At 36.7% G+C, this 13,234-nt stretch overlaps 1 protein-coding gene across 1 annotated transcript in view; it reads left to right on the top strand.

Moving 5' to 3' along the window:
* Window positions 1-13,234, top strand: part of ASB4 (ankyrin repeat and SOCS box containing 4) — a 53,092-nt gene that overhangs the window by 7,488 nt on the left and 32,370 nt on the right. The window contains exon 2 of the mRNA XM_005550171.5: window positions 1,945-2,244. Coding sequence (XP_005550228.3) covers window positions 1,945-2,244 — 300 coding nt within the window. The remainder of the gene's footprint in view (window positions 1-1,944; window positions 2,245-13,234) is intronic.

Raw genomic sequence — 13,234 nt, 5'->3', positions numbered from 1 at the left:
ATATCTTGAGATCTTTCCATTTCAGTCTATACAGAACTGCCCCATTTTTTTTAATGGTTGTATAATATTTGATTGGATGGATGTATCATAATTTATTTAAGAAGTCTCCTATCAATTGACATGGAGGTTGTTTAACCAGTCAAAGAATTCTGTAGTGTAGTGCATGTTCTTATATGTAGACCAGGTTGTCAAGATTCCTAAGTCCGGGAGCATGTTTCACAGAGTACAATACAAATGGTGTTCTTTGTGAAGTTGTGCAATACAGTGGTCCTTTAGGATGTTTCACATGGGTGTTTATGCTTATAGCAAATACACAGGAGTGGCATGTCCCTAGTGTTTTTCACTTAAATGAGAGAAATTTAATACCTGATCACCAGGCCCACTTTTAATGTGGTCATCATCTTCAGAGCACCCTCTAGTGGTTCATCATTTCTTGTAAGGGGCAATGCCCAGAAGTAATCGTAATATTCTAGATTTCTTCTGGTCTTATCTAATCAGTGAACAATACAATGTTTGCTTCTCTTGTTCTGGGCACTACACTTTTATTGATGTAGTTTCAGATTGTATTAGTTTTTTGGCAGCACCATCCCACTGTTGGCTTATTTTGAGATTACAGCTCAAATCCCTAGGTTGTTTCTCAAATAAATGACCATTAAATCATATTCTGCTTACCTTGTACTTATAAGTGGAATTTTTATAACCTATAAGCAAACTTTTGATTTACTCATGTTAAAATCTATTTTGTTGTTTCAGACCTAAAGTAACTTCTATGCTGTGGCTGTTGAATAACTATCTCTTCATCTTCTTGCCCTCAGTATTTCTTTCTGTACCTATTTTCCATTCTCCACTCATAAAAGCTTAAATGCTATGGCTATTGACATTGACATAGAAAGGAAGTTTATAAAGTCATCATAGTTATAGCTTGTCAAACGTGGCAATAGTTGGAGACTTATAGAAAAAAGACCAGCTCAGCATATAGAAGTCAGAGATCAGAGGGAGAAGAGAGAGAGAGAGGCTGAGAGAGAGAATGCACATTTCCAAAAACCAATGGGAAAAATTATCAAAGATCTCAGTTCTAGGCGCATCTACACTTCTCCTGCCCAATTCATTTATGTAGGGCTGTAGACATCATTAATTATGCAACATATCTTATTTTCCTGTTTATTTTGGCTGCTAGGAAATTCAAAGGCAAATTTGCAATGCCATTCTAGTGTACAGGATAGAATTTATGTTTTGTGTATGTATTTATCTTACTTTTGACATTTTAATTTTCCTACTTTTTAATTTTGCCCTTATTTTCTAAATCGTTTTACAAATCTTAAGGTGTGTGAAAGTTGAGAGTTGCCTTAAATTCATCTTTGGAAAGAGATTTTGCATAAATCAACAGGCAGGCAAATAAAATTTTGGAGTGATAATTTTTAAAAAAGATTAAACACATTCATATGTTTGATTGACAACAACTATAGGAAAACAGATTTTGGATAGAATAAAAATTATAAGCTTGCAACTAATAGCCTTGGAATCATTCAAGACAAACTCTCAATGATTGACAGCTTTAAAAAAAATATCCTTGAAGCATCTCAAGTAACTCACCATGCAAAATAAAATACAATTACCTAAATGAAAATCCCAAAATTAAATGCTTGTAAGACCTAGAAAGGTAAAGTAAATAAAGGAACAAGACACAGTAATAAGAAATAGTAGAGACAGTGAGAGCTTGAGAAAGCCTGTTCCCCTGATGAACATCAGAATACCCTATTAAACAAAATGCCTGCAGACCCACTAGCTGTTAATTTAAAACCTCTGTCATCCCCTCTCCACTCCACTTTTGTAAATGTGACCAAAATAAAATACCTTATAAAAATCCGCATAAAACAGGGAGAAAGCCTAGGTCAAGAAGTTAAACTTTCTTTCCTTTTTTCTTTTTTTTTTTTTTTTCTTCAGGTTATTGGTTGCCTAGCTATAAATTGAAGTCTTCCTGGGCCACAGGCCTGCATCTCTCTGTCTTGTTTGGTCATGTGGAATGCCTTCTGGTGCTACTGGACCACAATGCTACAATCAACTGTAGACCCAATGGGAAAACCCCTCTTCACGTGGCTTGTGAAATGGCCAATGCGGATTGTGTTAAGATCCTCTGTGATCGTGGGGCAAAGCTCAATTGCTACTCCTTAAGTGGACATACAGCTTTGCACTTTTGTACAACTCCAAGTTCCATTCTCTGTGCCAAGCAATTGGTTTGGAAAGGTAAGCCTTTCTGGGTGGCCAACATTGTTGTCTGCTTGTATACTCATGGTTTCAAGACTTTGTGACCATGTGATGTAGTAAGCATAAAGATGCAATTACACCTAGTACAGAGGGCCCTAAAAATACATAGTTCTGTTGATCCAGGTAATTTAGTGATGATCACATTGGAATCTTATTATTATTATTTAATAGCAGGAAGTTCATTCATTTACTTAACAAATATTTATTTAGCTCCCATTATGCATCAGGTAATGCACTAAGTAAATGAAAAAGAGAAAATACACCTGCCCTCAAAGAAAGTATATTCTATCAGGGGAGGTAAATATTAACAAAATAAATTCATAAATATATAATTATAAATTGGGAAAGTGTTGTGAAGGAGAAAACAGAGTTATGAATGAGAATGTCAGAAGTGAATTACTATAAAATGTGTAAAGGCTTCTCTAAGGATATTATGCTAGGTAGGCTGAAACTTTAAGAATGAAAAGGAGGGCCAGGTGCAGTGGCTCATGCTTGTGGTACCAGAATCTTTGGAGGCTAAGGTGGGAGGATCACTTGAGCCCAGGAGTTCGAGACCAGTCTGGGCAACATAGGGAGACCCCATCTCTACAAAAAGTAAAAAAAATTAGCCAGGCATGGTGGCATGCACCTATGGTCCCAGCTACTCAGGAGACTGTGATTATGTGACTTGTGATTATGCCACTGCACTCCAGCCTGACTGACAGAGTGAAACCCTGTCTCAAAACAAAAAAACAAAAAGCAAAAACAAACAAACAAAAATCAAATGGGAAGGAGACAGCCATTAAAAAAGAAAGCCGAGAGGAAGAGGGGTCTAGCTATAGGAAACAACTTGAGCAAAGTTGCTAAGAGAGCAATAAAACTTGGAATATTAAATGGATAGAAGAGGGCTACTACGATCAGAGTATCATGGGTGTGGGGTAGGGTGGGAAGGACAAGAGGGTAGAGGAGAGAGTCACAAGATGACATTGGATGTGTTAGATCCTGCAGGGCCTTCGAAGGTGAAAGTGTAGGGCTCTGAAATAGAGCCACAGGAAAGTTTTCAGTAAGACAGTGACATGATTTCATTTTCCTTTAAAGTCATTATTCTGGAGTTCGGCAGAAAACAGATTGGAGGTGGACAAGAATGGAAGCAGGGAGACCAGTAGGGAAGCTATTTTAATAGTCTAGGTGAGAGAAGATGGTGGCTTGCACTAGGGGCAAGTTTAGATAGGGAGTTTAGGAGATGGGTTTGCAATACATTTTGGAAGTAGAATTGTTGGGATTTGGAGATGGATTGGATGTGGGTGGGGTGTGAGGGAAAAAGGAAGTCCCAAGTATCATTGCCAGGTTTCAGGTTTTAGAAAATAAGCAGATAGTGATGCCATTTTTTGAGATAAAGAAACTTGAGGAAGAAGCACCTATGTAGGGATAATAATTAAATCCATTTTTTAAAAAGTCAGTTTATGGATGTATAATTACCATGCAGCAAAATTAACAGTACAATTTAACATTTTGAGAAATACTATTTTTGTGAAACCATCATGCCAATCATCTTAAAAAGTTTCCTGACACCCTTTGTAGTTAGTCCTCTCCCCTTCTACATCTACTGACAACCCACTGATGTTTTCCGTCCCTATAATTTTGCCTGTTTTCAGAATGTCATATACATTAAATTATAAAATATGTAGGCCTTTGAATCTGGTTTCTCCCACTTAGCATAATGCATTTGAGATCCATCCATGTGGTTGCATGGACCAATAAATTCGACCTTTTTATTGCTGAGTAGTATTCCATTGTATACACATAAAAAAATTGATCTACCCCCAGTAGAGGGACATTTGGAATGTCCTTAGTTTTTGTCAATTTTGAAAGAAAAGCTGACATAAACATTTGCATGCAGGTTTTTATGTGGATGTTTTTATTTCTCTTATGTAAATACCTAGGAGTGGGATGATGGCTATGTGGTTAATTTACAAGACTGCAACACTGTTTTCCAAAGTAGTTCTATCATTTTGTATTTCTGTCAGCACTGTATGAGAATTCCAATTGCTTGGCAGAACTTGATAATGTGAGATAAAAAACAAATTAGGTTGGGCATGGTGGCTCACACCTATAGTGTCAGTGTTTTGGGAGGCCAAGATGGGAGATCTGCTTGAGTCTATGAGTTTGAGGTCAGCGTGGGCAACATCAGTTTGCAATAATTACAAACGTATTAGAATGACTAACATATTAGCTAACATTCTAAATGTCCCTCTACTGGGGGTAGATCATTAGAATGTTAGCTCTTCTAATATGTTTGTAATGGTATCTCATTGTTTTAATTTGAATTTCCCTGATGCCTAAGGATGTTGAACATGTTTTCATGTATTGATTTGCCATCTGTATATTATTTACTTTGGTAAATGTCTGTAAATTTTACTCCTTTAAAAAAATGGGTTGCCTGTATTCTTATTGATTTGAGAGAGTTCTTTATGTATATTCTGAATACTAGTGCTATCAGATACACGGTTTGCACATACTTTTCTTCATTCTGTGGCTTTTCATTTTCCTAACAGTATCTTTCAAAGAGAAGTATTTAATTCTGATAAATTCAATTTATAAATTTTTTTCCTTCTAGCAACAAAATTTGTTTCCTATGTTTATTTCTAGAGGTTTTGTCATTTCAGATTTTACTTTTAGGTCTAGGATTCATTTTGAGTTACTTTTTAAAATATGGTATAAGTTATGGGTTAGGTTTGTCTTTTTTGATATGGATGCCCAATTGTTTCAGCACTGTTTGTTGAAAAGAATATTCTTTCGCCATTGAATTGCCTTAGTGTTTCTGCCAAAAATCAATTGGCAATATATGTTTGGGTTTCTTTCTGGACTCCAGCCTATTCCATTGACCTATATATCTTTTCATTTTCCTAATGCTCCACTGACTTGGTTGCCATAGGTTTGTATCAAGTCTTGAAATCAGATAGAGTAAGTCCTCCTAGATCTGTTTTAAGTATGAGAGTTTTCATCTCTCTTTGAGACTTCAGTGAAAATGTCAAGGATGCACTTTATATAAAAGTATAGATTTCAGAACAGAGCCCTGGACTAAAGCTATAATTTCAGAATTGTCAGCCTATTGATTGTATTTGAAGCCAAGGAAATCAATGGAATCACCTGGATAAAGAGTATATACACAGAGAAAAGTGAATCTATGAATAAGCCCCAATGAATTCTAACATTTCAATGTTAGAAGGATAGTGAGAAGCCAATAAAGGAGAGTATGATATACTGATAAGTAAAGTTGGAGAAAACCAAGAGTATTTTGGCAACACAAGGACTAAGAAAGAGGTAGTAGGTTCCAGAAGCAGAGAGTGGCCAGCTATAGTGATAGCTACCCAGGGTTAATTAGATGTTCATTAGATTAGGTGACAGAGTTATCACTGACAAAAATAGTTTCGGTGAAACAGTGTTAAAAGTCAGATTTGAATGGTATAAAGTGCAAATGGGTGGTTAGAAACCAGAGATGTCACAGGTAAACAGTTGTTGAAAAGAAGTGAGGCTGCAGAAGTGAACATAAAAAGAGCATGATTGCTGGAGGGGCTGGAGGGAGGTCACAGGAAAGTATTACCTACAGTTGGAGATCAAAGAAAAAGCTTGTGTGCCAAAGGAAATGATCCATAGAAAGAAAACAGTTGAAGATGCACAAGACAAGATAACTGAAAGTCTTTCAGAAGTTCAGGTGAGATTAAATCCAGAGACTATGGGATACATCCTCTTTTATTTTCTTTTTCTTTTTCTTTTTTTTTTTTTTTTTTTTTTGAGACATGGTCTCACGTTGTCGCCCAGGCTGGAGTGCAGTGGCGCGATCTCGGCTCACTGCAAGCTCTGCCTCCCTGGTAGCTGTGAACATCCTCATTTTTAAGAAGTGGGACAAAGTAAAAGATGGTTTTAAATGCCAGAATGTTTGTAGATTTGATGACGCTAAGATGAGGGAGTTCTGATGGCTTTTCCCCTCAACAATGTGTCGGGCAGTCATCAGCCAAAAAATGAGAGGAGAGCAGGAAGTGTGGACATTTTCACAAGAATGGAGAAGGAATGGGAAGTTCCGGAGGAAAAAAAAAAACGGGAGAAAAAGCTTACTAAAGAAATGTAGTAGGATTACTGGACTTATAAAAGATGCCGTGCGGCTAGGAGCCGTGGCTTATGCTTGTAATCCCAGAACTTTGGGGAGGCTGAGGCAGGAGGACCATTTGAGGCCAGGAGTTTGAGATCAGACTGGGCAACATAATGAGACCACATCTTTACTAAAGGAAAAATAAATTAACCAGGCATGGTGGTGCATCTGTAGTTCTAGCTACTCAGGAGACTGAGGCAGGAGAATTGCTTGAGATCAGGAGTTTGAGGCTGGCTGCTGTGAGCTATCATTGGACCACTGCACACCAGCCTGTGTGACACAGCAAGATCTGTCTCAAAAAAAAACAAACAAACAAACAAAAAGAAACAAAACCATGATCTTTTCAACCTGTGGAAATGAAGGGGAAGAAAAAATTCAGCCCAGCTTATTCTCCTTCTTCTTTGGTTCACCTGTTAAAAATGAGGGTGTATCCCATATTCTCTGGATTTCATCTCATCTCAACTTCTGAAAGACTGGAAGCTTTCAGTTATCCTGTCTCATGCATCTTCAACTGTTTTCTTCCTATGAATCATTTCCTTTGGCACACAAGGTTTTTCTCTGATCTCCAACTCTAGATAATACTGGTCTGTGACCTCCTTCCAGCAATCATGCTCTTCTTATGTTTGCTTTTGCAACCTCCCCCTTAGGAAGGAAGCTACAGGGACAAGGTTAGGCATCATTTGGAGCTTACCCACATTTTCTATGTGTGGCCATCACCACTCTTCACATTTACTCATTCATTTATGTTTCGATTTAGTTTTTATCTTTATTGATTTTAAAATTTAATTAGTTTAAACATGCAAGCTTTTATTTTTAAGAGTTTTAGGAATTTTGGAAATTATGTATTAATTTATTAACTTTTTAATTAAAACATTTTTTGTCTTACTTTGCAATAATCACATTTAATATCTACTTTCAATAGATTTCCAGTAAATGATGCAGTGTTACTAACTATAGTCATCCTGCTGTACATTAGATCTTTAGAACTTATTCATTCCACATAACTGAAACTTTGTTAACTTTTTATATTGTCACCTTTTCATGTGACTTCATCAACCACGAACTGACAGAGTGGCCAAACCTTTCACTCCCTAGAGGCGTCACCTTTCCCAGCTGGTACAGTTATTCCCCATCTCTTTTGTTCCTGTCAACAGAGGGAGACTACCTAGAGATGAGAAGGAAGAAAGAGGTAGGGGGAAGCTTGGGCAATGCTTGTAGGCTGACACTAATGAATTAGGCTTACAACAGTCAAGGAGAGAGAATGGAAGTCCATTAAAGATCCACTTACTCTTTCAAGCCATGTCATCAAAGGCTGAATTCACAAAGAAAATAAAGATAAATTAGAGAAAGCAAAAATGTTCAACTTCAGTAGGGCAAACATCATAAAATTAAAAGGCAATCATAAAAGTGGGAAAAATATTTGAGACTATATGACAAAGGGCTTACTATATACAGAAGTTTTTCAATTAAAGTAACGAGGCTAACAACTAAAAAATAAAAGAAGAGAGACGGAGGTAAAAAAAAAAAAAAAAAGAAAAAGAACAAAAGGACCAAGAACAGGAATATTTAAGGGAAAAAAAGGAATAATCATATAAATAGCAAATAAATGTATGACATAATGATAGCATTTATTGGTAATCAGTAACATGTCAATTAAAATAACAATGAGATATTTTGTTGTTGTTTATTACATTAATAAGCATATGAAAGATAACACATATGTGACAAACACATAGGGAAGTGCTCTCACACACTCTTAATAGAAAGGAAATAGGTACAAGCCTGGGTGGCAAATTGATAACACATATAAAAAGCTGAAAACTTTCTTTTAACTTAGAAATTTCACCTCTAGGATTAGGGACCAATTCTAGGCAGGGGACCTTTTTACCCAGGGCTATCATTTACTTAGGACCTCAAATTCAGACTTTAGATGTTATTTCTGAACTAGGTTATACCTAAAGTCAAAGAGATAACTGAGGAGAAAGAAAAAGAGACACTGATCATGTAACTTAGAATTGTGCATGGTCACGTGACCTGCAGTACACTAGAAATTAGAGACTTTCTCCTACTTCTGTAAGTTTTCAGAATAATGCAGTTAGAGTACATTTTACTTATTTTACCTTACATTTTTGTCTTAGAAGTTTTGATTGGTTAAGAAAATCATTTAAAATGTACCGCAATTGAAAATATATAGATAGGCACTTTTAATTTTTAAATGTATTTAGAGTCTCAAAAAATTGCTTGAGTCCTATTTGCCCTCAGAGAGTCATTTATATTACTGAAAAACTGAAAAACACTTACATATCTAATAGAAAATTTCATGTTGTTACCGCCACGCTGTGCAGATATTTAAAACGATGTTTAAAAGAATGTCCGTTCACATGGGAAGGTTGTAAAAAGCAGCTTATAGGACAGTATGGACTGTATAGATGTATTTTTTAAAACATTGTATGTGACTATGCATATCAAAATAATATTTAAAATGTCAGAGTCAAACTTGATATCATAGCTAATGCTTAACTGTAGCTAAGCAATTTCAAAAAGGCTAATGTATTATTTCGGATCCTTGCTGTTAGAATAATTTTTTAAAGTGTGGCAGCTGGCAGGCATATAAATAAGAAAACAAACCTGTGTATCAGATCATTGGGGACAATTTCAACCCATCTTATGGATGAGGAAATAGAAGGAGAAAGTAAGTGTTTTGCAGGTGGGTCTTCTAACCTGGAAACTAAAAGACTGTGAGCATCTTGTCTTCTTTCCTTTGCATTTTTATGCCTCAGCTTCTTGGACAGTGCTTGGCACATAGAAAGTGCTCAATAAATAGTTACTGAAGTTACTGACAGATCTGGGAATGGCTCCAGAAGCCCTGAGTGCATGGATGGGGACCCACTGCCACCTAATAAATGAAAACTGCGTGGTTCATGGTTAATGAAATGCTGCTCTTCATCAGTTTTACCCTCTCAGTCTCTAGAGATATAGCCAAAGGCTAAATTTTCTCTCTCTTAGATTATATCATAGGTACTCTGGGGGAGAACTCAAATACATCATTTTGTAGCAGGACAGAGGAAATTGAGACAACATACAGACAAGGAAAATAAGTCAGGCTAACATTAAGCTCAGGACCAGAGAAGTCCATTAGAGGAAGAACCAATGCCATGGCAACTGAAAACCGATGTAATTTCATTTGCTATTTAATGGGCTCTTTGTGGAAAAGTGCTCTTTGTGGAAAAGGCTAATTGAGGCCAAAAAATTGCATCCAATTTTCTCTTAAAGGATTTTTCCCTGTTTTTTCAGTGTTGCAGAGCCTGCTTTGTCCCCATGCTGGATTTTGTCTGCTATTTTTCTGTTTGCCTTTCTACTTAATGCCCCCATCTCCTGGCCTTTGTTTCCTTTGGTGTTAGTATAATAGCGTTCATCAGTTGAGAAGGCTTATTTACCTTGGTGAAAAACGTCCTCTCCTTGAATCCTGCATTTCCCTATGAATAAAGAGAGTCAGGGCAGGTTTAGGTGGCTGCCAAGCAGCATATTATTTCTACCTATTCCATTCGTAAGAGGAAAATGAAAGCTGCCTGCTTTACTCTGCATGAAGCAAATCCTGACAGTAGGAGAAAAATTTGTTACTGCAGGAAAGCCATAAAAATTCAAATGTTCCTTAGCAGAATGTAGCATGGGGGCAATGTAAAGGGGACCATGCCTTTTAAAAGACTGTTCCCTGCTACTTTATGTGACAGTGACACAACTCACCCACATGTTAGGAAATTCCCTGGTCAATGAAGTGTAACTTGGTAAGGCAAGATGTCACTGGCCTTCATTTTAATCCGAAATAGATATGCCTGCTGGACAGACACTGCTTTTACCACCTCATCGCCTTCCATCTTTTCATCTTCTAAGTTATACATTGTAATAGCATAAATCTGACCAGTCATTTGCAAACCACCCTCAGGATTTTTGCCACATCTGCTGAATTGTGAGTACCACCTGTACAATATGAATTTAATGTTCTTATCAAATTGATATTACTTATTAAATTCAATTTTAAAGGAAATCTGATATTACTATAAAAAATCGAAACCCAAAATCCCTTGACATACATTGAGGGTAACAGTAACAGTAAATAAAAGGCAATTAAATTCTTGACCTCTGTCTGCTCAGAGACCCTCTGTTCTCGGATGGCAGAAAATGACTCTAAAAAGCTGCGTCTTCTGGTCACTGCTTTTTCCAGAAGATTTGCCTCCAATCATTCTGCTCTGAGTGAGTTAACTTGAAATGAGTTTGCAGTCCCTATCTCACACCTGGTCAGTCAGCAGTTACTCCAGTCCCGTAAAGAATGTTCCACGAAAAATCATACCACACTTCGGGGAACACAACCTTAAGCAGTGCTTTCAAGTTGATAGTCTATTTAGTGCTGAGATTGTAGAAGCATCTCTTTAGAATCAGGAATGAAACAACTTTTCTGCTCTCATCACAGTCTCTTCAGCCCTGTCCTGGAGGTCCTAACTGGCACAAAGAGAAGAGAAAACTAAATAATGTATGACGATTGAAAAGAGGAAGCAAAATGGCCATTATTTAAAACAGGATGTTTGTCTACATAGAAAATCCAAGAAAATCTACAATTAAATGGTTACAACTAGTAATTGAGTTGCAGAGGTAGTGCATTTAAGATCAATATATAAAAATCAATTACATTTCTGTATACCAGAAATAAGCAGCTAGAAATTGTAATGTAAGAAAGGATATATTTAAAATATCACAAGAAATTTAAGGGGCCTAGAAAATATATTTAGCAAAAGAGGTGGAAGAAATATGAACATTGTTTAAAAGACATTAAGAAGATACCATATTCAAGGTTTATTATGAAATATGTAGTACTAGATTATTCCTTCTTCAGAGGCAACCACTTTTACTTCCTTGAGCTGATTAGTTTGATATTTCACTCCAAACTACTAAATAAATACCACTTATTTATCCATAAAAGTGGAAAAGAATAAGTAGCAATAGAAGCAGCTTTATGAGAATCTATTGATTGATTCTAATGGAAAATGAGGATCTGGCTCCTTTTCCGCTCTCCGTGTCCCTCTCCCCAAGTACTTCTTCATTCCCTGTCCCTTATGATGGAGTTACATTATAACTATGAGGCTTGTGGTCAACTATGATAGCTTCTTTTTTTGTGCAATGTTTGTTATCTCTGTAGAAAATTGTCTTATTTCATTCTTTGGCTTAATTTTCTACATACTCATTGCTATTTAACCTCAAAGCTTTTGCCAATAGTTTTATTTTATTTTATTTTATTTATTTTTAGAGACAGGGTTTCACTCTGTCACCCAAGCTAGAATGCAGTAGCATGACCATGGCTCACTGCAGGTTTGACTTCCCAGGCTCAAGCAATCCCCCCACCTCAGCCTCCCAAGTAGCTGAGACTACAGGCGCATGGGCCGTGCCTGGCTAATTTTTAAAAGATTATTTTTAGTAGAGACAGGGTCTTGCTATTTTGATGAGGCTAGTCTCCAACTCCTGGCCTCAAGTGATCCTCCTGCTTATGTCTACAAAGTGCTGGAATTATAGGTGTGAGGCATTGTGCCTGGTCAGACAATAGTTTTAATCTTTTCTGAAATATTTAAACTTAGTGGGTATTTTATCAATTTTATTTTCTTGAAAAAGTTCCTTCTGGAGTCTTCAGACCTGCTCCACCTAGGTTCAGGTTGATGTGCATCTGGTGAACCGCTGTCATCCTGGGATCCCCATTCCCTACCATCCCAGGAACACCCTTTTCCTCTCCCCTGTTTCCTGGACCACAAGTCTTCCTAAATCTTGGTGTCTTGCCTGTTTGGGTTAGATAAATCCTCTGGTAGCTTTCTGAGAAAGGGTGCATGAATTCTACCCCACGACTTAGCGTAGAGTTCTAGATTCATAAACATTTTCTTTTAGCATGGTGAAGGCATTGCCCCATTGCCTTCTAGTTTCCAGTACTGCAGCTGGAAAATTGAAAGCCATGTACTTCTTTGTTTTTTTATGGGACTTATTATCTTCCTCTCTGGGGAATTTAGATTTTTTTTTTTTTTTTTTTTTTTTTTTTTTTTTTTGGTCTTTGATGTTCTAAAATTTCACAATGAACTGCCTTGGTAGGTTTATCTTCATCCTTTGTACTGAGTCCATTCAATTCCACAATGCTTGTCTATCAGTTCTGAGAAATGTTCCTGAGTTGTTTCCTGCATGAGTTCTTTTCTTCTGCTTTCTATATGCTATCTTTCTTGAATTACTATTATTTGGATATTGACCCTCCTGGACTGTTTCTCTAAATTGTCTTGTATCATCTCTCCCATTTTACGTTTCTTTACTCTCTGCTTTCTGGGAGATCTTTTCTAGGTTGTTTTTCTCTGTTTTTATTGCCTCCGTCAAGTATATTAGAGGTTTTCCTTAGATGTCTTATTATCCTTGGCTGTCTGCCTATATTTAAGATCGAGTCACTAAAAGCTGATTCAGAATCTAATTATCTAGGGAGAGTGGTTTTTTTTTTTTTTTTTTTTTTTTTTTTTTTTTTTTGCTGTACAGTATCTGGCTGGACGTTTCATCTGAGGAATCTCTGACATAGTCTCTTATGAATTAGTCAGATTCTCTGAAGAAAAATCTGTTTTTTTTTTTCCTAGAGAATCAAGACCTAATTGCCATTATTCCAGGTGCTAAGTTAGGGGAAAAGGCTGGGGATGCAAATATAGCATATCTGCTATCTAGAATGCCCTGTCCTTCTTCTTTGCTGAGCAAACTTCAACTCCTATGCAAGGTGTTAGTTCAGACTTCACTTCTGAGGATCAGTCTTCCTTCATTCCTTTAAACTCAATTAGG

The sequence above is a fragment of the Macaca fascicularis genome, chromosome 3 (assembly GCF_037993035.2).
Source record: "Macaca fascicularis isolate 582-1 chromosome 3, T2T-MFA8v1.1".
Classification (NCBI taxonomy): domain Eukaryota; kingdom Metazoa; phylum Chordata; class Mammalia; order Primates; family Cercopithecidae; genus Macaca; species Macaca fascicularis.
Note: the sequence above shows the minus strand (reverse complement) of the source record. Positions and strands in the feature narration are given on the sequence as shown.